General features: G+C 40.6%; 4 protein-coding genes and 2 long non-coding RNA genes across 14 annotated transcripts in view; 5 read left to right on the forward strand and 1 right to left on the reverse strand.

The window, feature by feature from the left end:
- Positions 1-1,517, forward strand: part of mark4a (MAP/microtubule affinity-regulating kinase 4a) — a 22,895-nt gene extending 21,378 nt beyond the window's left edge. For all 7 annotated transcript variants that reach the window (XM_083532116.1, XM_083532115.1, XM_083532114.1 and 4 more), the window contains one exon: positions 1-1,517. This exon is cut by the window's left edge and continues 2,044 nt beyond it. The gene's annotated coding sequence lies outside the window, so the exon portion shown is untranslated.
- Positions 1,518-2,006: 489 nt separating this feature from the next.
- ckma (creatine kinase, muscle a) lies at positions 2,007-6,615 on the reverse strand. Of its 3 annotated transcripts, none has more exons than XM_083532124.1 (9): positions 6,305-6,505; positions 5,404-5,556; positions 4,648-4,856; positions 4,252-4,406; positions 3,866-3,998; positions 3,411-3,582; positions 3,104-3,227; positions 2,750-2,939; positions 2,007-2,496 (listed from the first exon to the last, which is right to left on the reverse strand). In XM_083532124.1, exons 3-9 carry the CDS (start codon positions 4,838-4,840, stop codon positions 2,318-2,320), a joined length of 1,146 nt encoding a protein of 381 aa, XP_083388250.1. In that variant the 5' UTR covers positions 4,841-4,856; positions 5,404-5,556; positions 6,305-6,505; the 3' UTR covers positions 2,007-2,317. The 3 variants fall into 3 exon arrangements, with proteins under 3 accessions (XP_083388250.1, XP_083388249.1, XP_083388248.1); XM_083532123.1 differs by having other exon boundaries at positions 5,404-5,504; positions 6,436-6,500; XM_083532122.1 differs by lacking the exon at positions 5,404-5,556 and having other exon boundaries at positions 6,436-6,615.
- A 4,854-nt stretch (positions 6,616-11,469) lies between these two features.
- On the forward strand, positions 11,470-17,746 carry LOC310720227 (immunoglobulin lambda-1 light chain-like). The gene is made up of 6 exons (XM_083530648.1): positions 11,470-11,577; positions 11,670-11,814; positions 14,501-14,625; positions 14,718-15,040; positions 16,882-16,915; positions 17,275-17,746. The coding sequence occupies exons 1-6, from the start codon at positions 11,538-11,540 to the stop codon at positions 17,595-17,597; spliced, it is 990 nt and encodes a 329-aa protein (XP_083386774.1). The 5' UTR covers positions 11,470-11,537; the 3' UTR covers positions 17,598-17,746.
- On the forward strand, positions 12,015-14,355 carry LOC310720230. The gene is made up of 2 exons (XR_014531688.1): positions 12,015-12,174; positions 12,792-14,355. It is a non-coding gene; the product is annotated as an uncharacterized lncRNA (long non-coding RNA).
- LOC310720228 lies at positions 15,060-16,013 on the forward strand. The gene is made up of 2 exons (XR_014531687.1): positions 15,060-15,683; positions 15,780-16,013. It is a non-coding gene; the product is annotated as an uncharacterized lncRNA (long non-coding RNA).
- Positions 17,747-19,882: 2,136 nt separating the features above from the next.
- On the forward strand, positions 19,883-22,581 carry rpl36a (ribosomal protein L36A). The gene is made up of 5 exons (XM_083531065.1): positions 19,883-20,024; positions 20,438-20,543; positions 20,774-20,841; positions 21,738-21,860; positions 22,501-22,581. The coding sequence occupies exons 1-5, from the start codon at positions 19,887-19,889 to the stop codon at positions 22,519-22,521; spliced, it is 456 nt and encodes a 151-aa protein (XP_083387191.1). The 5' UTR covers positions 19,883-19,886; the 3' UTR covers positions 22,522-22,581.
- Positions 22,582-23,367: the final 786 nt, after the last annotated feature.

Consider the following 23,367-nt stretch of genomic DNA (forward strand, 5'->3'; position numbering starts at 1 on the left):
TCAATAGTGGAATATTGTTCCAAATCCAGTCCAGTTTTTTTTCTCTTGTGTTTCTACCTGATCTGAAATGAACCCTTAACACAGCCCGAGTAACCTGAGCTTTACACACTGCAGCTTTACAGGTTAAAGGAGCAGTTGGTTGTTTTTCCAGCGTCGCCTCAGACCTGTGAGGGGAAACTGCATTTGCTTCAAAAGCATTAAAGCGCCTCTCTGTCCACTCAACCGCCCCATCACATTATGTTTTAAGCCTATGGTTTGGGGTTAAACTTATTTCTGTGGCAGAAAAAAAACAACCCTGAATATCAATGAATAAATGAGCGAGATTGGTTGCAGGGTAACACCGATCAAACGCAGTTTGACTCAGGCTTCTTTAAAGATCTGGGAAAATTACAAACCGCACCTTTAATGCCATTTCACCCCCTTATTTATGTTAATCAATTCATTTTTCCATCCTTACAATTTGTATTTCACATCAGCGTTCCAGCATTCAGTGTGAGCGTAAAGGGGGAAAAAAGGAAGTCAAGAACAGGCTCCATTGCCGAACATTTCTCTGGTCGTCGTCCTGTCTGCTCCGCTATCGGACTCCTACAGCGGAGACTCTTTCCCTGTTGAACACGTGTGAACAAACCGATGTATGGTGGGATCCGGACAGGGCCGGGGGGATGTTACCTGTTAAACGTGTGCGTGTTTAGACCTCTGTGCACTCATCCACTTACTCACTCACTCTCACTCACTCACTCGCTTCGACTTGAATCAGCTGCATCCCACGGCTCTGCCACCAGGGGGCACTACTGTCTTAAATGTGAACACTTCAATTTGTGGATATTTGCACAGGTACTTAATTTATTTTCTAGGATAATTATCTTGGGAAGAAGAAGAAGAACAACAACAACAAAAAAAGAAGACGATGAAGAAAAGACATGATTTATATCAGTCAGAAACGTGGCTGCATATAAATGTGAAGATATCGCTAACGATGATATTATTATGACTATAGTATTTATCTTAGACCTCCAGGTTAATTTCTAGCTAGTGCAGAAATCATCTGCTAGCTCTCCAGAACCTTCTGTGTGTGGTGAAGATTTTAAAAAAAAAGCAACCTGCAGTCCTGCATGACACTGAAAGGCAGAGAGAGAAAGAAGGGAAATGGAAAATCGGAGAAAGAAAGAGAAGGGTGGTGTGTAGCTGTTTGCAGGGTGTGTGTGTGTGTGTGTGTGTGTGTGTGCGTGCATGTGTGCGAGCATGAGCAAACAGAGAGTGTATGAGACGGCATGGCATTTCTCATAAAGCATTACTCTAATATGCAATATGACGGGAGATTTGATGAGGAATCGGATAAAAAAAAAGATTCAGGTGGTTTGCAATGAGATTGCGGTTTGGTTGTTGTTTATTTTGAATAATTATTTTTTTTTTCAGTATTGTTTGGGGGTTTTTTGTTCCCCAGAAGTCTGTGTGCCTCTGGACAAAAAGAGAGAAATGGAAACAACAAACAAAAAAATATCTGGAGAGAAATAAAATTTTAAAAAAATTTAAAAAAAGACGTCACTGATGTTGAAATCCTTGTGAGTTTATGACTAGCATGCATTTTGGTTTTGCATACTTGCATTTTTATTTTTATTTTATTATATGCATTCACATGTCATTCCAAACCAAGCAGGTCCACACCAAATGATTGGTCTTGATTGGTTGAAATAAATTGGTTGTATAAAACCAATGATTGGTTGATTGGTTGGAATAAAAACCTGCACAATACGGCATTTGATTTTTATACAAAAGATTAATCAAAGGCTTTTTAAAATGAATTATGTAAATTTTATAAAATGTTGCTCCATTTGGGTCAACTGTTAGAAGCAGAATGCCGTCTTCACTAATAGATCATGTTAAATACAATTACTGATTTTGAGATTTCCCGCTCCTGTATTTTACCTGTGAGTATGGAAAACTAGCATTTGTTCCCAGGACTAAGCTGAAGAACTGATGGTTAAGGACCAGGCAGACAGTGTAACTTTCATGGGGTTCATGTTTATTGATTCACAATTTGACTGATTGATGTTTTACAAGCAAAGTTCAAATTGAGGCGAAACTGAGACGCTAGGCGTTTAGCACTAGCGCCAGGAATCTGATCCCAAGATAACATCAGCCGTACAGCGGACTCGAACCGGATGTTGAAAAACAAAAGAAAGAAGGGGTAAAGAAGAACAAAAGGAGAAAAAGACAGAGTCAAGCAGTCTCTCATAGTGCACTAGAACACACCCGCTGCTGCCCGATGAGGTGTTGGTGTACAAAAGGAAGAAAATTGAAAGCAAAGGTTGCCTCTTTACTTCTGGGCGGGGATCATGCTGTCGATGGCCTCGCCTTTCTCCAGCTTCTTCTCCATCTCGACCATGAGCTTGACGCCGTCCACGACGCACTGCACCTGCTCGACCTCGGAAGTGCCGATACGGTCAGCGTTGGAGATGTCGAAAACTCCACCCACGGAGGCAGTGTCCACACCACCTGAGGAGGAACGGCATTGGAAAACAGTTACTGTTACTAAGAGGTTTCCAGTGTATAGCTTCCGAGCGTTTTTATTATAACCTTACTTTTTTTAAAAAGTCCACTCGCCTAATTTACTTCATTTGATGTATAAAACTGTCTACATTGGACATTTTGTCTAATCATTCTTTTAAGTATGAGACTAGCTCCAGAAGTATCCCTAACTCTATAACATGACCATTTGACTTCTGTGTATGTATGTGGGTGCACATACCTGTGCCACGCTTCTGCAGGCGCAGTCTGGTCAGGATCTCCTCGAATTTGGCGTGCTGGCTGAGTTTGGGCAGTTTGACGTGAACACCACCGCGCAGGCCAGTGCCCAGGTTGGAGGGGCAAGTGAGGACGTAGCCCAGATGCTCATTCCACATAAAGCCATGGTTGTGCTTCTTGAACACTTCCTCAATCTGGGATTGAATAGAAAATAGAGCAAGAATAATCTCAAGATGTGTGAAGAACGTTATATACATTTTTGCTCTTAATCCAGTTCAGAGTGTATCATGCAGTGCTTGAAAATGAAAAAGTATTAGCACACTGCAGCACGTATGTACTGTATGGGTGGGCCACATACTTTGTTCAGGCCAACGCAGAAGCGCCTGAAGACCTCCTTCATGTTGCCACCCTTCTGCATGGAGATGACACGGAGGTGATCTTCCTCATTCACCCAGACCAGGAAAGTCTTCTCATCGTTGTGCCTGAAAGACGAAAAACAGCGTCCTAAATCACCATTAAAAAGACCAGCTAATCTTTTACACCCTACTATACCCATTACCCCTACCATCTGTTATGAACCCTTTACATCCTGTTACCCCTCTAATGAACCCATATTTATTTACCCTAAATCCTTGTTCTTTTGACTAAATATTTCTGCCACTTACCAGATGCCTCTGGCATCAGGCCAGTCACGGGCCATACCAGCAGCCAGCAGCAGAGGAGAGACAGGCTTGTCAAACAGGAAGTGGTCAGCAATCAGCTGCTCCTGCTCAGCATCACTCATGGCTATCAGAGGGTAGTATTTGCCCTTGAACTCACCGTCCAGGCTGTTCAGAGCTGGAAAAAAATCACATGATTGTTATATAACAATGACAGTGCCAGGTAGGTATGCGCTATTCTCAGTCTAACATAGATTGTAATGACATTTCTTCTGTGCCTCCACCTCAAATTTACCAATGTGGCAGTTTCCTCCTCACAAAGCAGAAGCTTCTCAGAACTACCCCTAACCCAAGTTTGCCTATTTTTTATTTAATTTTTTACCCCCTCACAATCACTGGGGTGATTACATTCTACAGAATTGTAGAATGTAATTGTGTTCATGCTTGCAATGGAGACTTACCTTCAACGGAGAGCTTCTCCACCGCTCTGCGCTCAGCACGGCTGTTGTGGGGGGGCAGAGCGTATCCCTTGATGCTGCGTCCGGTACGGACTCTGCTGCTCAGGACGTAGTTGGGGTCCAGGTCATCACCTCCCTGTTGAAGGTTGGTCTTTATTTAAACTTGTATAGACGTGTACTCAGCTATAACGTTTGACATCAAAGAGTTTCACAGTGAAAAGCACAAATGCACTAATGATATCATTTGCTATGAACCTCAACAGTGCACCAAGTCGTGACTAGTGAACTTATTACCCAATGATAAATCATTTAGCTAAATGAGTTGTAGTTTTATAACCTTGTAATTCTAGAACCTAAGAGATTCTTTGGTTTGTCCCTCATGGGCTCACCTTCAGGTTCTCGAAGTTCAGATCAGTCTTGTGCTTGTCGGTGGGCTTGTATCCACCATGGCGGTCGGAAATGACTGGGTCAAACAGGTCCTTGAACACCTCATAGGATTCCTCATCACCAGCAACACAGCCGACAGTCATGATGAAGGGGTGACCTGGATGAAATCATGCGCCAATCAGAAAATAGACATTACAGCTAAAAGGCATGCTAGAATTAGGAAGTCAGTAAAATTTGGCACATTTTTTTTTTTTTATATTTATGGATTACTATGTGGAGCTCCATAGGCCTGTTGAACACTTAGTCATCTACAGCCAAATGGTTTCACCAAGGTGCATTGCTCTAATAGTTTATCAGAGATCTCTGGTGCACTGAAAGTATTGCAAAGCCTTACTCACCAGGATTGTCCACACCAGTCTGGATGATGTCATCCAAAGTGAAGCCAGTGGGAGTCTGCTTGTCCCTCAGCTTAGCATACATCTCCTTGGTCAGCACCTTGGCCATGTGGTTGTTGTGTTTGGTGAGGTCAGGATACTCCTCATCGGCTGGGAAGTTCAGCTTGAAGTTGTTGTGGGTGTTTCCGAAAGGCATGATTGCGTTTCTGACACTGTATAACAAGACATGAGATGGGAGTAATTTTTCCACTTTCAAAATTTGTCTTAAAAAGTTTAACACAAATTTCTTTCTAATTTTTTCCACCATACCTTTTTAATAACTAATTAGGAACATTTTTGTCAATTAGTAATAACTCAATCAATTGGACAAACAGAATCAGCAACTGTCAGAGAAGATGGATAATATTACACCAGTCAAGTGGGACATATAAAACAACAGCTGCAGAGTCTACAGACATCTGAAGTCCTTTGGTATTCCAGTGACCCTGGTAACCTGTAGGACTTTCACTCCTCAGCTGTCATATCATATGTCTGATATGGCCGGGAAAGGGAGGTCATTTTAGGGTCTATATGTAGAAGTGTTTATTTTGGTGATTGGTCACCCTTTCCATTAGCCTCACATTACCTTCAGTCAGGCCATTTTCTATCACAAATTTACGCTTTCTGTTGCCTCACAGCGTGCACATCGCGTACTTGTCAAAATAAGTGACAGGAATGACACTGCTACATATATTGGCATCCTAACACATTAAGACAAACCTTAAGCCCAGAAGGATATAGCACCTGATCTGACTACTGCTGGGATTTAGATGAAAGACTTCCTTTCAAGTCTCTTGAAATCTGTCAGGATTCGTACGCAACTATAAATAACAGTAATCAGATCTGGTCTGGTGCTGTCCATGGTTATGAAATCTGCTATGCTATGGTTAAGTCAATCCAAAATCTTCCAATTATGTGAACAGCTATTTCTCTTAAGCTGTTCAACCTTTGACCTGTGGTCATCAGCCCTGCTTCTGGGAATCTAGCTTCCTGCAGAATTTGAACACGCTGTTTTAGCTAATTATATGGATTTATGATCCAGGTAAGTGAATACTTCTGGATGGTAGATCTCTAAGAGCAAAGCCATTGAATATTGCATCCATCTATTTTATAAAGCAGAGTGACACCGGTGTCACAACCCTCTCTGGTATGTTTCAGCACCTGATCGGAGACTAAGAATAGCTGAAGCGAAAGACCTGTCACATTTGGAGGCAAGTCCCTTGGGTCTATATTTGTCATGCTGATTCAAGGTCATTTTTTGGCATTTATGGACAAATAAATGCAGCTGTGAGGAGAGCAGAAATCTGATCACATGTCAGCAGACTTGCCATCATGCCAAACTTCCCCTCGTCAGCTGGTCCGACTAAACAACTGTTCAGCAAAAAATCTCCGGTAGGTGCAGCAGCTGTGGCAATTTCTACAATATCAAACTACACTTAGTAAAGAGGTCTAACTCATATATGGAACAAACAGGGATTCAATGCATTCCTGAAAAAAAACTTGAATGAAAAAATTGCATTCGATAATAAAATAGATTAAGCTTAATTGCTGCCATGCATTAAGCATGATATCTGCAAATATTTTATGCGAACATTTGGGAAAATTAAATCCAAAAAGATACTCTTCAAGTCACTTGTGCCTCCAACCAATGATCATCTAGGTGTCCTAGAAGGACCTGTCTTAGGTCACCTGTGTCAGCAAGACAGCCTTCTGCTTATCTGAATGCAGGTGAATTTTTGGCGATTTCTTTACCTGCGCACGAGACAACAAAAAAGTCCTTGGGATCAGTTCCTGTTCACCAAAGCCGAAATAGGGGTCACCCAGCGGAGAAGGCTTCAGTTCAGCTTTATATACTGCTAACCCCACAGGTCCATTTTAGAGCGTGATGGACTGTGATTGGACAGGACGTGTCTCTGATGCCCAGTTTAGCTTACGAAACGGGGCCTGCATTTACATTTCCGTCATCTGAGACAGGGTGTCAGCTGTGGCCTGCCCCTCTCTCGGAGAACCCCTCCTCTTCCCATATATAGGTTTCCATATAAGCCTGAAGGATTGAAGGCAAGGGGAGGGGGTGGTGTGGGTAGGCTGGTGTTACAAAGGCTAAAAAGGCTGAGTGAGAATTTTGCCATGTGTGCCAGGGAGAGAAGTGTTCACGCCAAGCTGAAAGACCTTGAAAAAGAATGAACTGCAACACTTGTTCATGTTCTAGAGTTTCCACAATCAGAATAAATGGGCATTATATTCCCAGTGGAACACTTGTATATTCAAAAGAAATTCTTGCATAGTGAATTTATTATTTTTTTGACGAATTTGAATAGCTATGATTTAAGACTGTAAAGCTTTTATAAACCAGTGTGTGTGTTTGTGTGATTGCATGTAGTTTGAGAAGGAGGAGGAGAATTACACTTGATTTACACTGTTCAGGCACATGGCTATAAATCTTCAGGGTCATCCATCCATGAGGACGCTAAAGCTGAAAGCTGATGAAGCAGAATCTAAAAAAAAAGAAAAGAAGTAGCTATGATAATGCTAGTTTGGATTTCTGCAGTTTTAACATCTCAGGTGTTCCAATATGAACAGTGACATGGAGTCTGTCATTTACTTGGCTGAAGAAACAATTCAGAGGATGCTAGGACCGTTTCTTTTATATTAATATGAAAGTGCTGCAAGTGACTCCTGCCTTATACTGTGTAAATTATTGAAAAGTGTAGTTTTCCACCTTTTTCTACCTAGATATGTGTGTGTGTGTGTGTGTGTGTGTGTGTGTGTGTGTGTGTGTGTGTGTGTGTGTGTATATGCAAGTGAAGATAGTTTCACATAAATACTGGTATTGGAGGATTTTCCCCATGTTACTGTTAATGTTAATGTACACGTGTCTAATACAAATAAATAAATCCAATAATCTGGTAGTGGCAGTAAAACTGCTCAATTTTATGCTAATAATTCTGCTTAGCCAATCAGCTGAGGTTAGACTTTTAGATAATTGCTTAAATTGATCGAGCTGATCGAAAAGGCGGTAAAATGTCGTTCATGCCGCTGATCGTTCCTGCGTTGGTTTTATTATTGTGTTTAATGTCAGATCTAAATCGTTATTCGGTGACCAACAACTTGTATTCATTTTCATATTCTATTCCTCCTTTCACACGTTTCTGCACAGCACATGATTATATGTGATACTGAAATTATTACATTCGAATTCTTTTCTTTAATTAAAAACAAAAAATGCTGCCATTCAACTAAAAGAGTGGATTTGAAGAGTCGTCTCATGGCGCATGCTCTCCCCAGTCCCCAGTCGTACACTTTTGGCTCGTCTCTCGGGCACACAGCTGTTCACCGCTCCTGCATGGCAAATCAATCAACCCGATACACTTTCACTCTCTGTCTCACTCTCTGGGTCTCACTCTTTCTCTCTCTCTCTCTCTCTCTCTCTCTCTCTCTCACACGTACACAACCTCTTTCCTGATATACTGATGAGTTTTGTAACGGGCCTGTGGAGCTCAGCGAGCTGCTCCGCACTCAGTCGGCTAGCATTGCTAATTTATCAATTATTTACAATTTCTCAGGTGCCAAACATTTATAACTCGAAAACTGCACTAGAACGTTTTCATTGCACAATAACGAGGGCATCGCATTAATTACGTGTTAACGCAAATTCATTTCAACGGCACTACTTTTATTAACACGTGAGTAACGCAGCGCACATTACTGTGTTACCACGTTTATAAAAAATCTAAAACAAATGAATAAATATAAAAGAGGCGAAATGAAAACCTGCAGAGCGACGCATTTTTACACGACGTCCGCGTGGAAACAGCAAAAGTCACGTTTGGTGTCCTGATGATTTACGTCATTTAACACACCACATTTACTTCCAAAGATTTGCAGGAATATTTTGTCTTCATGCTCAATGTTGAGTTTGGTTTCACTAATAAACATATATTTGCATACAGCATCCTTATTTGTCAATGCGCATGTTGATATTGAAAACTTGTCACAAGTTAACTCATGACAATCGTGCGATTAATCGCGATTAAATATTTTAATTGATTGACAGCCAAAAAATTAGATTTGACCATTTTTCCTTTTTAAAGCACCAGATTGAGTTGATCATTAAGTTTTAGATCAGATTGGGGTTTATTGGGTTTATGTATTAAAACGACGCTCCTGTAAGCGTTTAGGTTTTTGATTTGCGTGTTCCAGCGTCGCAGTGTGACACAGCATCTGATCCGTGCGTGTTATGTAACACGGGCTAGCTTTCTCTCCCTGAATTAGCGACTGAACTAACAGCAGCGTTACTCCTGCCAAATGATACACCAGGACACTTACACAACTCGGGGGAAGCGATACAGAGAGACAGAAATACCGAATTCTGTGTTCATGAACATTCCTGCAACCTTGTGTTTGCTTTTTGTGAGCAACCCCATGATCCCAAGACGCCATTTTTCCAAGTCCTTGTGTTACATTTGTGTCATTTCAGCACACACTCGTCCTTACAGTATTACACTATCGGGTCCTGAAAGTCTGCCGTCCAAACCGCAATCGTGCGTGAAAGAAGACGAGCCCTGAAATATATCGTGCCCTCTTCAGAACAGTGCGTGATTGTGCAAACACGTGTACCGCCGTCATTCAGGGAAACAAATGCATCTCTAAAGACTGTTTAAGAGTTAATGGGGACCGGGGAATACTTCAGACAGGAACTGCATACGGACACACGCACAAACAGTTTTAGAATGAGGAAGTGCAAAGAAGACTTCTAGATGAAGTGTGTGTGTGTGTGTGTGTGTGTGTGTGTGGGTGGGGGTGCAAGAGAACATGCTGTGAGTAATTTGAGACCGGAGCGCTCTCCAACTGCAAATGCTAAAAATATCCATGGCCTTTGGTAGAGCAGACAGTGTCGTGTAAACGCCTAATACGATTTTCAGGCGCTGAGCATTGCTTTGGGATTCTCCTGCAATGTGTAGGTATGGTTTTGTGTGTGTGTGTGTGTGTGTGTGTGTGTGTGTGTGTGTGTGTGTGTGTGTGGGTAGGAAAGGTCACACAAAACTGCAGTGTGGGCCATGCAGCTGCTGGTGTGACATGGTAATGCACTACAGCTCGTCCTTGAGATCAACTGTATTTAAAGTGCAGTTATAGGTGTAACGTATGATTTGGGAATTTACGTTTGCATTTCATGTATTTTTTTATCCCTCGCTTGAAAATAGGCATATGCAACTAAATGTAACCTGATCTGTCCTTAAAGTCAGACTGTTAAACAAAAGTAATGAACACAGATTCTGTTTTTTTTTTTTAGTCTCTGCCACACATCACCCCATCAATGAGCTGTTACTCTTCAGGAACTTATATAACAGGAACCTTGTGATCTTCTGGCCAATCAGAATAAAGTATTGTAGAACCCCACGGTGTGATAAGATAGATGATCCAGTGTATGGATGGTATTGTATGTAATTGTGTGACATGGTGTATAATTTGTGTGGACGTCTATAATGTATACAGCTTAAGAAGAAAACTCTCCGTCATCAGCAATACCCCTGACACACCACTTAGGGGCAGTGTTGTCCCAGGAAAGACTATTCCACTTCCTGTCATCTTTGAAGTGGAGTTGGAAAAGTTTTACTTTTCACCAATCATGATTCTTTTCACAGAGTTCTTTTTTCAAGTGTTTGGATTGTTACTCGTCTTTGGTCGTCTGTTAAACCCAAGTAGAAAAAGACAAGAGTCCTGATCAGTATTCACTCAGGAAACTGTACACCTGCTGGCCCCTGATCTGTCATTTCTAGCTCCATGTAAATGATGTGGTTTTTCTCTTTCACTTTACTTTGAGTGAAACAAAGTCAAGTTTGAATGCAAATCTGTTTCATCTGAACTTTGATTCTGGTCTATGATACATGACAACTCACCTCATTTATATAAAGCATTGATAGACATGGGATGAACAAAAATAAAGTGCTTTATGTTGCAGTAGTTCGTTCACAGAAAGTGGTGATTCAAAAGCCTTCGGTTGAATAGGAGATGAGGGACAAACCACTGTCCTGCCATCCAGAACATCTAAACTCGTATCTTAGAGTCCTGGCCAGCAACCTCTTACACCAGTGGTGAAGCTCATACACACGAGCCACAGACTCTCATACAAGCAACCTGTTTTATAGTGCTTTCAACCTTCACATGCATAAACCCTCAGAAGGAATATCTCCAATATAGAAGGTCTACACAGGTTTTGAACCTGCAACCACTGAGGCAAGAGGTAAGGCTTCTAACCATCTACTCAGACAGAAGCTGCCAGGGCTCACAGATTAAATTGAGCACATAAATATAAACCTGTGATTGGAACAGGAACAACAATCAGATCTGCTGCTTTATGGAAACCTTATCAACACCTCCTGAATGTGCGAGAACCCCATATCAGTTATAGTGTGATTCTATTGCATAGCAGAGATTTTGTTGGAGTCACGGATGGAGAAACACACTCAGGATACACCTGCTGCTCCTCACGCTGTCAGTTTAACTTTATGTAAATGATGATGTTCTTCTGGGAAATGTAGAGGGAGATGTTCTGCATGTTACTGATTTATTTCATCTACAGAAATTGTATCAGAAATGATTTTGAGATCAGCTGATTAAAAAGAGTCTTTGTAAGAAAAGGATGTGTATCAGAGTGTTGATGGTGTTAATAATGACAGGAAGGTGAGGGTTCAGTATGTAGTACACCACTGTGAAGATGCTCAGCTGTGGTGTGTGTTGTTGAGCATCTCCTCCCTCTGCCCCTCCTCCTGTCTCTCTTATAGTCTCTCCTTTATCTGCTCCTCACGCTGATCATCTCTTCACTCAGCACCAGAGTCCCATCACACACGGACACCATGCTGCCAGCGCTCTGCTCTCTCTTCACTGCTCTCTCATGTAAGATTTTACAACTCTGGAGATCATCAGCATTTGGGCTCCATCTAATGTGAGCATGAAGCCATGTAACATGTGTGCTGTTTTTATTCCAGGTGTCAGTGGTGTGACTGTGGTGACGCAGAAGCCTCCTGTTCTCACACTGACTCAGGGACAGACGGCCACCATGGACTGTAATCTGGGGACTGTTACTGGTTACGTAGCATCCTTTCACAAACAGGTTCCTGGAGAAGTTCCTCAGTATATTTTATTCAATCACCAAAGTCATAGTGCTCCTTCCTATGGGTCTGGTTTCTCGTCTCCTAAATTCACATCTACATGTTCATCTAAATCAGACTGTAAGTTAATAATCAGTAATGTAGAGGTGGGAGATTCAGCAGTGTATTACTGTCACACATGGGACAGCTCTGTTAATGAAGTCGTATCACAGTGATGTTTACCATGACAAAAACCTCCTCACTGCTCACACTCACTTCTGCTTTCACACAACACGAGAAACAACAAAAACCTGAACTTCAAATCACTGGAACTGAAGTGGAAACTCACTTGATGTTCACTGAAAACACTTTGAATTCTTTACAGCAGAAGATCACAGCCATGGTACAAGCTTTTAATCCATATTTATGAAATCAGATTCAGATGGTTCATGATTTGATCCTGGTTCTCAGTGCATTTGATCCTGGTTCTCACCTTGGAGAACATTCACAAGAAACGCTGTCTGCAATGGGCGAGGGGCATCATCAAAGATACCTCTCACCCCAATCATGGACTATTCACCCTTCTTTCATCCGGCAGATGCTACAGGTGCCTCAGAGCCGCACAAACAGACTAAAGAATAGCTTTTTTCCTGTAGCTGCTTTTCCTGTGGCTTTAGATGTACTATATATACATCTATTATTACCTACTGCATCTTCTTTACATTAATCCCCCTCAACCCTGTACACATGGACCCCATACCCCATTTATCACACTGCTATTTATTGTAAAAAGGCAACGTGTGCACTTCTGGTTAGATGCTAACTGCATTTCATCAGTTATGTACATGTACCACAATGACAATAAAGTTAAATCTAATCTAATCTAATCTAATCTAATCTAATCTGGTTCATAATTTTTCTCTGTATTTTCTCTTTAGAATTGAAAGTGAGATGTTTATGGAATAAAATGAAGATGTGTATTTAATCTTTGCCTGTTCCTGTTTCCATCATTGCTTTTAGAATAGCAGAGGATTGAGTTCTACACATTGGACTGTAGCTATGACTGGACCCTCAGTGTGATTCCTGCTGAAATCTCTCTTCAGAACTTTATAAGACTTTCTCCATGATCTTTGGAGACACAAAACTGCTGCTGAATCTAGATGTTCAGTACAATCTGTGTCCAACACTGAGTCATAGAACCCACTCATTCAATAATCCACTCTTCCCTAAAATATCTTCAGAGTCAGAATCAACACTGCAGTTTGTCCTCAGTACACAATATTATCTGAACAGTTCTGAACTGTTACTCAGCTTCCTGTAGCTACTTATCTGATTGTGGTACCTGGCAGTTATAGTCACTATGTTCAAATACAGAAAAAGGGAAGAAAATTCAAAGGAAGTGTCGACATCAAAATAACAATAAAACACAATTTAGCAGGTCAACAAACAGAAGCTTGGAGTTAAAATGTGTGTTTACCCCGAACATGCATAACATTATGATCACCTTCATACAATTCTGTTGGTTCCCCTTTTGCTGCTAAAACAGTCCTGACCCGAGCCATAGACCCCATTAGACCCCTGAAGGTCTGCTGTGGTATCTGGCACCAAGATGTTTGGAGCACATCCTTTAGGTCAGCGGTGTCCAATCTTTTCCACAAAGGGTCGGTGTAGGTGCAGGTTTTCATTCCAACCAATCAAGAAACACACCTGAAAGTCATTGAAAAAGAAAAAGTGGTACGTGTCAAAATAACAAACACATGGATGGCTGGACCAAAGATTTCCCACCCAAACATTGTCCAAAACATCACACTGCCTCTGCCGGCATTCATTCTTCCCATAGTGCATCCTGGTACCATATGTTCCCCAGGATAGAACACACATGCACTTTGCCATCCACGTGATATAAAAGAAAACGTGATTCATCAGATCAAGTCACCTACTTCTATCGCACCGTGGTCCAGTTCTGATGCTCACATGTTGCGGTTTTGGCACTTTTGGAGGTGGACAGGGGTCAGCATGGGCATCCTGACTGGTCTGTGACTACGCAGCCCCACACAACAAACTGTGAAGAACTGTGTATACTGACACCTTTCTATCAAAACCAGCAGTAACTTCTTCTGCAGTTTCAGCTTCAGGATCTCGTCTGTTGAATTGGACCACACAAGGCATCGTTTCCCATGTGCATCAATGAGCCTTGGCCAGATATGCTCTTCTGTAATGAGTGGAGGACATGGAAAGTGGGTTCCTCTGTTATCAGAACAGAATCCTGAATCAGAGATACTTAAGTGGACATCCGGAACAATGTCCATCCGTCCCTCAGTCCAGATAATCTACTGAACTCGATGGTGCTGTCGGTCTCTACACTTTAACTCACACTGACTCATCATACATCACGCATGGAGAAACACACTCAGGATACACCTGCTGCTCCTCACGCTGCCATTTTAACTTTATGTAAATGACGATGTTCTTCTGGGAAATGTAGAGGGAGATGTTCTGCATGTTACTGATTTATTTCATCTACAGAAATTGTATCAGAAATGACTTTGAGATCAGCTGATTAAAAAGAGTCTTTGTAAGAAAAGGATGTGTATCAGAGTGTTGATGGTGTTAATAATGACAGGAAGGTAAGGGGTTCAGTATGTAGTACACCACTGTGGAGATGCTCAGCTGTGGTGTGTGTTGTTGAGCGTCTCCTCCCTCTGCCCCTCCTCCTGTCTCTCTTATAACACGTCCCTGCAGTCTCTCCTTTATCTGCTCCTCACGCTGATCATCTCTTCACTCAGCACCAGAGTCCCATCACACACGGACACCATGCTGCCAGCGCTCTGCTCTCTCTTCACTGCTCTCTCATGTAAGATTTCACAACTCTGGAGATCATCAGCATTTGGGCTCCATCTAATGTGAGCATGAAACCATGTAACATGTGTGCTGTTTTTATTCCAGGTGTCAGTGGTGTGACTGTGGTGACGCAGAAGCCTCCCGTTCTCACACTGACTCAGGGACAGACGGCCACCATGGACTGTAATCTGGGAACTGTTACTGATAGTGCTGCACGCTTTTATAAACAGATTCCTGGAGGAGTTCCTCAGTATGTTTTGAGGAATTATCATGGTAGCTCTCCTTCATATGGATCTGGTTTCTCGTCTCCTAAATTCACATCATCACACTCCTCTCAATCAGATTATAAATTAATAATCAGTAATGTAGAGGTGGGAGATTCAGCAGTTTATTACTGTCACACATGGGACAGCTCTGCTAAAGAGTACGTATCACAGTGATGTTCATCATGACAAAAACCTCCTCACTGCTCACACTCACTTCTGCTTTCACACAACACGAGAAACAACAAAAACCTGAACTTCAAATCACTGGAACTGAAGTGGAAACTCACTTGATGTTTACTCTAGACACTTTGAATTATTCACAGAAGAAGATCACAGCCATGGTACGAGCTTTTAATCCACTTTCATGAAATCATATCCAGATGTTCATGATTCCATCCACATTCTCAGATCAGTCTGTTGACTTTAATGATCTCAGGATGATCAGATGATCTACATTGGAGACTTGAAGTAAGATTTCCTGATTCTTGTGATTGGTGTAACTGTGACAGTGTAAAACAGTAACTACTAACTGGTTCACTCCAAAACCACTGAAGATCCTCAGAGTGTGTTCTGAAATTCACCACATCAACACAGCAGTGTTTATGAATCGCTTTATTAATGAGGTTATATGATGTTACTCATCAGTGGCTCAAGTCCCTGTAAATTATCTGTTGCTATGGAAACAATAACAATAAAACGAGTAATTAATATAAACCTGCACTACTGTCATGGCTGCTGCTATTGAAACATAATGAACCTCCTTCTGACCAATCAGAATCCAGAATGAGCAGAGCAGCACTGTGGTGTAAGTCCATGTTAACACTGGAACTGAAATTAAATACAGGATTAATTAAGAAAACGTTAACGAACTGTTTCTTTTGATTTGTTTGTTTATTTCTAGATTACAGGAGGTTTTAGGGTGAACGAGTGGTTCAGGATTCAGCAGTGTTGATGTTCTGGTTTTGAACACTGTGTTAAACAAATACTGCACTTTATTAATATTCCAGCCTCTGATTCTGGACCTGAAGAACATGACTGTACCTGATCTCCTGACCTTCTTCAGTCTTCATGCAACTTCTATTTCCTTTATATGTTTCTGTCAGAAAAATCAATAAAGTGTGAAATATTCCGTAAATGTTTGCGTTTATCCTCTATTCATTACTTGATATAATAAATGGTACTAATTTCTCCACAATAATTAATGAATAGAAATAAATCTGCACACTGTGGAGTTTATGGTTTCGTTACACAAAGTCATTCTTCAGCACAGATACTTCTAATCAATCACAGGGCTGATAGGAGTGCAGCTGTTCTTTCCACTCGTCTGATTGGCTGAGAGCTTTCCCAAGCCCCGCCTCTGAGGCTTTATGTAAGCTGATTTGGGTTCTGTTCTTCACTCTGCTGATCACACTGCCATCATGCTGCTCAGCGTCTGCACTCTGCTCCCTGCTCTGGCATGTAAGATTCCTGCTCCTGCTTTTCTCTTTACACTGAGACCTTCTCATTCTCTCCAATCCTCTTTTTAATGATAATGATACTCTGTGGTGATTTATGTTGCAGTGGTCAGTTCTCAGAAAGTGGTGACGCAAAAGCCTTCGGTTCGAACACAGGAGAAGGGAAACACCGTCACTATGGACTGTAACATCGCAAAGGATGAGAGCTACTATGTCTAGTGGTACAAACAGATTCTTCAAGAAGCTCCACAGTTTGTGTTGAGATTTTATCATTCTCACAGTTCTCCTGATAAATATGGAGACAACTTTTCTTCCACACGTTTCACATCTAAAGCCTCAACAAACATCGACTATCAGTTAATAATCAGTAATGTAGAGGTGGGAGATTCAGCAGTGTATTACTGTAGCACATGGGACGACACTGCTAAAGAGCAGGTATCACAGTGATGTTCACCATGACTAGTCTGGAGGATGTTTCAGTTCTTCTGCTTTCACTTCTGTATCTGAGGAGGTTTTTGTATGGGTGAGGACGCTGAATGAATCACTGTGGTATTGGGCCAAGGAACAAAGCTGATCGTCAGCGGTAAGTAAAACTTCTCAGCTCTTTTTTCATAAACTAGACTTCTACACTGCTTCACTTTCACACTGCATGTTCTAACATCAACTTTTATTCCTTTATTCAGTTTGAGAAGTTTTTCACACTTTATATTTAGTTGTTTGTGTCTCAGTTTTAAATATTTTTTATATGAAATTTCTCCAAACCCAAAGGAGAAATCTATTCTTAATGCAGGATTTCTGGTTTTCTGTCATACAGACAGATTTATGATTTCAGTCTGAATGGAAAAGTTCCATCATTGATATAAAAATGTTCTTCATTCCTCTCTGTACATGAGATTTATGTTCTTCTGGTTAATGAATATCTCCTGCTGTGTGTGGAATCAGACGCTGCTCTCCCGGCTCCTGTTCTGAACCTTCTCCCTCCGTCCAGTGAAGAGCTGAAGTCTACAAAAGCCACTCTGGTGTGTTTGGCCAACGACGTGGCCGGTGGTTTTGCTGATGTGCGTTGGCTCGTGAACGGGAACCCGGTCACCAGTGGAGTCATCACTGGCTCTGCACAGCAGCAAGCCAATAAGAAATTCTCCCTGAGCAGCTATTTGACCATCGACAGCTCCGAGTGGGAAAACGACAAAGTCATAACGTGTGAAGTGTCTGCTGGAGGAAAAGCCGCATCGGTGAAGATCAAGAAGTCTGAATGCAGTGAATGAACCTGATTTATTTTTTTTTGCTTGATAGATACATGAATTTTTCTGCAAAGTTTTGTAGATACTGTAGATGATAAATTTAGAATAAAACAATAGCAAATCCTGCATGTAATAAAATCAGCGTTTGAATAAAAGTGCAAGTCTGAAAAAAAGACGTGTTTCTGTATGTTCTTCATTATAATACACCAGTAACGTGAATCTTTACCTCCTCTTCCATTTTTATTCTCCTATTCCAATTTTTATTCTACGTGACGCATTTTATCAAAGAAGTTTCAACATAAATCACGTAACCACATCTAGTAGTACATTTTTATAACAAATGCAGCACGTAGGAGAGTTTCTCTCTCACACACACACACACACACGGTCATGACACACAACATGGATGGAGGAACACTCAGGAAACATCTGCTGATCTGCAATGTGTAATTTTAGCTTTATGTAAATAAGAAGCTTCTTGGAAATGGAAATGTGTTCAATCAAACGAGGCGATTATTCAAAACTAAAAAAAATTATATACACATTAAACAAGGTCAAAAAGGTCATTACTTACCTGGAGATTATTGAAAGAGAGAGAGAGAGATAGATAGATAGATAGATAGATAGATAGATAGATAGACTGGTGAATGGTATTGGAGTAAATGTGTTTTATTTCTGTACTTATGTCATTTTTTGGCTAATTTCTAGTTTTACTGGGTTTTAAAGACAGAGTTAATCTTTACTCTCTGCTCAACTACATTTGTGATTCAATAGATTTACATTTTACTGCACAGTATTTTGAGTGATGATCACTGTTATTAATTACATTTTACTCTCCAGCTTTATCTGCCGTGCTTTATTTATTCTACAGACGACGCGATATCGACATCTACCGGTTATAGACGGTACTACATGCGATTTGTCTCTGCGCCAAATGAAGCTGAATTGCACCTCGTGGTTCTTTGCTTTGTGATTTGATTGTGGTTTCAATTGTTAATTGAAAATCCTTTTTTCTGGAAGATCTCGTTACTACCTTATCCTTTTTCACCGACTTGTTTCTGGAGTGCTCAGTTTGTTGTGTTGTTGATGTGCACAATTTGAATTGGAAATAAAACCTCACAAATCAGCTGTTTCTGGATTTCACTAACACGTGTTTTGGTGTTTAGGACTCGTTGATCTTTGAGCCTACGTTCAATACGAGTCAAATACTCAAATATAACTCAAATCAGACACTAGAAGATCTTTACTCAAGTCACGTGGGAATTTGGGACTTTTAGCTTCTAATGGAGTAAATTCTGTAAATTGTACTTGAACTCTTTACACCTCTGACCCCAGGCCTCTTCACCTCACCTCCATCAGTACCTGACTTTAATAACAACCTTGTGGATGAACCTCCACAAAATCTAGTGGAACATCTTCCTGGAAGAGTGGATGGTTTTATAACAGAAAATGGAACCTCAATGCAGAAAGTCATGTTCAAAAAGAAGCACAAAATAATCTTCAACTTTGGGTGTCCAAAACTTTTGATTTCTCACTTTGTTCTGAATTAATGTCCAAACAATACGTCGGATTTCCTTCTGGATATAAGTTAAAATTTTACAAATAATAATAATAATAAACTTTTCAAACAAAATTACTAATGAATTTTTTTTCTGATCAGTTTTAGTCGGTTTCTTATATTTAAAACTAAAATGAATATCAATTACGATCATATTTCCTATACGTGAACTTTGGCGGGTTTTATTTCTTTGTTTTATGTTTTATAATATATAGAAATGTTAAACCTCTAAACATCAACAGATCAAAATTGATGGGTTTTCAAAAGAAAAGAAAAGAAAAGAAAAGAAAAGAAAAGAAAAGAAAAGAAAAGAAAAGAAAAGAAAAGAAAATAACTAATAATTGTATAAAGAAAATAAATAAATATTTTTCTAATGCATGAATAAAGAAAAGAAAAAAAGAAAAGAAAAGAACAAATGAATGTATAAATTAAATAAATTATTGTTTTTTTCTAATGCATGTATAAAGAAAGAAAAGAACAAATGAATGTATAAAGAAAAGACTTTTTAATGCATGTATAAAGAAATAATAGAAAAGAACTGAATACATAAAGACAAGAAAAGAAAAAAGAAAGAAAGAAATTAGCTAATGAAAGTCTAAAAAAGAAAAGAAAAGAAAAAACTAATAAACGTTTAAAGAAAATAAAATAAAAAATTTCTAATGCATGTATTAAAAAAAAGAAAAAAGAAAAGAACAAATGAATGTATAAAGAAAAGAAAGGAATGTTTTTCTAATCCACGTATAGAGAAAATAAAAATGGAAAACCTGCGCGCTTTTGAACGCAAGGTGGCGCCCGTCTCCTTTTCCCACAGCATGACCCCCTCACCCGGTACTAAAACCGGCGCGCGACTCATCTACTTCCTCTTTCGCTCCTGCGCTACGAGGGCAGCCATGGTATGTAAAAATGTCGCTTCAGATTTCACCCAGAATCCGATTTAATCCGGTTGATATCGTGTGATTAGACTTTTTCCTTCACTGGTGTATGAATTTATAGCGCCATTGCGTGGTGTTTGGTGAAATATTTGTTTAGGGATTTGTTTAATTTCTACATTAAAGCTGTTTATGCTGGTGGACTGCTGAAGTCAAGATGGCGTCTTCATAGAGAGGAAATGTGGAATAAAATAGTTTTAAAAGCGGTTCAGTTGCCATGTAGGTCAGTTTTATGTATATTATTATAATCTTATATTAAATTACGTTACATGAATGATTGTGTAGGAATGTGTGCGTGTTAAACTTTAGCATTGAGGTCGATCTCAGAAGGTTCCTCCTGGTCTGCTGCACCTTTTCAGCTCGATTTTGTTTCTCAGGTGAACGTCCCGAAAACACGCAGGACCTACTGCAAGAAATGCAAGAAGCACCAGCCTCACAAAGTCACCCAGTACAAGAAGGGAAAGGACTCTCTGTACGCCCAGGGTAAATATCACCCTCACCTTCATCCTCACCCTGTCCCTCAACTTCACCCTGTCCCTCAGATCCCAGACACCACGCTTCAGCCACATTACTTTCTTTCTCCATGACCACTCATGGTTTGAGGTGTGAGCCGTGGGTCTGATCACCACAGGCTTCTGGTTCATACATGAGTCCTGGTTGGAGATGTTTGTGGTTCAGAGAAGATGTTTGAACGTATATGATGTGTGTTTCAGGTAAGAGGCGTTACGACAGAAAGCAGAGCGGCTACGGAGGCCAGACGAAGCCCATATTCAGAAAAAAGGTAAAGCGATGCGCATCTTCATGCGTTAAAGATCCACATGTATCAGCGACTGATACGATACGATTCCCGAATCGACTCTTACGATTCACTGCGATCCGATTTTGTTTTTGTTTTTACCGTTTAATGTGGAAAAATTAAACGATGCTGAGTTTTAATTTCTACGGTTCTGACAGACCGTAGACTGGTTCTGAGAGAAATCACACGCACACGCCTTTATAGTGACAGAAAAACTCCATCTAATCCAGACACTCCTGCCGTGTCTGCAGGAAGCTGCAGCTCTGCCTCTGCCATGTAAATCTGTATTTATTTACGTAGCAGCAGAAACAGTTCAGGTCACTTTCATGATAATAAAAGTAAAGCACAGTTACTAATAATTAAATATAAATAAATCGACTGACGTGAACGTGTTAAACGATGCGTCGTGACACAAATGCCAGCTGGTATGTGCACTTTTCTCCTGGCATCTGTTTAATATATAAACGTGTCTTGGTGGCGCTGTGTTCACGTGGGTGCCAGTATGCAGCGTTAATCCCCGAAAGCTGCTCGTAATTACGTTTTCCTAATTCGTGTTGCCATTTGCAGCTCGATGAAGCAGTAGTTTTTCCCCCTCTTGTGATCTTCTGCTGACCATAATGACCAGTGGTCTGTTCTCCTGATGTCCACTGGTTTGTATTAGTGTGTTAGGGATTTTGTGCTGCGTGTGATAGTGGCGTGTTCTACACGTGGCGCGATTCACATCTTAGATCATTGTGTGTTCAGAAGGCGGTACATGGTGATCATCTGCACCATTAACATTTTTTTTGCCGAACGAAGCGACGCTTCTTTACCACCACTGAGTGGTTTTGAGTTTCTGGTGCACACTGCGAGTGTGTAAAGCACTTCTTGTGTTCACACAGGCCAAAACCACAAAGAAGATCGTGCTGAGGCTGGAGTGTGTGGAGCCCAACTGCCGATCCAAGAGGATGCTGGCCATTAAGAGGTGCAAACACTTTGAGCTGGGAGGAGACAAGAAGAGAAAGGTGAGCTTTACTTTACATCACACCCACATACCAAAGGGTTGGGAATATTTGCTGATCTGGCAACCTTCACACATTACAAATATACAAATCAGCCTCCTAATGAAGAATGATTAAATAAAATCTACCCAACTGTCAAAGTCCACCTTAAAGCCCCGCCCCTTACCTTCCCAAACACGTTTAGTTCCAAGTCATTGTTTTGACTCCAGTTTCCGAATTGAAAGTTGTAACTTCTGAAAAAAATCCCTCTATCATCTCATATCCCAGGAATTAAACAAACGCTTCTGCTCCTGGGGTGGTTTAGGATTTTAGAAATCATCCATCTGTGAGAATGTTCTCCATGTCTCAGTCACATTGATGAAGGTCACAATATCCGTCCTGCTACTTCCCTCAGAATTCCCTCTGCCCCGAGGCGGTGTTTGTGCTCACGAACAATCTGATAGATTTCCTTATGATAAATTTTATTTATATATATATATGTAAATAAAATTTTATGGATGTCTCGACCGAGGTTTTTCAGGTCCATCTCTTAATCTAAGAAGGTAACACTCTAAAGAACTTTAACCCAGAAGACTGTTTAGAAGAGCAAAATTACATTTAAAAAACGAATCTAACGCTTTTCCTCTTTCCCTCTGTGTTCCAGGGCCAGGTCATCCAGTTCTAAGCTGGACCATGGACTTTCTTTTGTGGTTCTTCATCGGTCAATAAAAGTTGTATACGAAAACATGTACCTGCAGTATTTATTTACTAGTGTAATTACTGTTTGTCAAGAGATCAACTAAAATGTTACGTTTAAATTCATCAGTCACGTTTTATAATCAGTCAATTGATTTAGGACGCTTGATTGGTGGTCTCTATAAAAGGCTGATCAGATGCTCGAGAGACATTTTTTTAGGTGCTGCTAAAACTGCTTCAACGTTCTGGCAATTCTATAGTGTGTGAAAGACCTCAAGGCAGGAAGCACCCTGAACTTCACAACCACCAACCTCAGACATGTGAAGGTTCGAGAGGTAAAGGAATGAGGTTTTTAAAGTGTGTAGGCACTGAGAGAGTGGAGGAATGTTCAGGACCTCGAACTTCACTTACTCAGCTGTTGGTGGTGAGATGTTGCAAAGACTGTACTGCAAGGACAGTAAGAAGCATTGAGATATAATAATTAAATTAATATTCCTTGACCATGAGCTGCTGTCCATTGTAGAAGATGAAGGGTTCGTGTTGCACTGGTCAGTGATTGATAAAGTACATGAACCATGCAGTTGAGTTCAAAGTAAAAGTACAAAGGTTTTTGCCTTCAAATGATAAATTAAAAATTGAACATGGAAGATCTCTTGCTCTACTCCATGGTGGCCATGTTTCTTGTGAAGTTCTTTCAGCTGTCAAGATGTGATCTTGATCCCAGAAACCACCACATTCCCAGAATAATGTTTGTTCCTGGTGATATTTAGAGTAAGAATTATTGTTCTGTGTTGAATCATTTTCCTTCATGTTGCTCTCCCACATCTCCCACATA

The sequence above is a fragment of the Silurus aristotelis genome (assembly GCF_946808225.1).
Source record: "Silurus aristotelis genome assembly, chromosome: 26".
NCBI classification, from domain to species: Eukaryota; Metazoa; Chordata; class Actinopteri; order Siluriformes; family Siluridae; genus Silurus; species Silurus aristotelis.

What these genes read in the sequence shown, in the direction of transcription:
- ckma (XM_083532122.1), bottom strand. Translation starts at nt 4,840, where the DNA reads ATGCCTTTCGGAAACACCCACAACAACTTCAAGCTGAACTTCCCAGCC. An exon ending in TGAACTTCGAGAACCTGAAG is followed by an intron (nt 3,999 to 4,251) that starts GTGAGCCCATGA and finishes AACCTTCAACAG; the next exon opens with GGAGGTGATGACCTGGACCC. An exon ending in TCTGCGTTGGCCTGAACAAA is followed by an intron (nt 2,940 to 3,103) that starts GTATGTGGCCCA and finishes ATTCAATCCCAG; the next exon opens with ATTGAGGAAGTGTTCAAGAA.
- LOC310720227 (XM_083530648.1), top strand. Translation starts at nt 11,538, where the DNA reads ATGCTGCCAGCGCTCTGCTCTCTCTTCACTGCTCTCTCAT. An exon ending in TCTCTTCACTGCTCTCTCAT is followed by an intron (nt 11,578 to 11,669) that starts GTAAGATTTTAC and finishes TTTTTATTCCAG; the next exon opens with GTGTCAGTGGTGTGACTGTG. An exon ending in GTTCCTGGAGAAGTTCCTCA is followed by an intron (nt 11,815 to 14,500) that starts GTATATTTTATT and finishes TCTCTCTTATAA; the next exon opens with CACGTCCCTGCAGTCTCTCC.
- rpl36a (XM_083531065.1), top strand. Translation starts at nt 19,887, where the DNA reads ATGGAAAACCTGCGCGCTTTTGAACGCAAGGTGGCGCCCGTCTCCTTT. An exon ending in GCGCTACGAGGGCAGCCATG is followed by an intron (nt 20,025 to 20,437) that starts GTATGTAAAAAT and finishes TTTGTTTCTCAG; the next exon opens with GTGAACGTCCCGAAAACACG. An exon ending in GGACTCTCTGTACGCCCAGG is followed by an intron (nt 20,544 to 20,773) that starts GTAAATATCACC and finishes TGTGTGTTTCAG; the next exon opens with GTAAGAGGCGTTACGACAGA.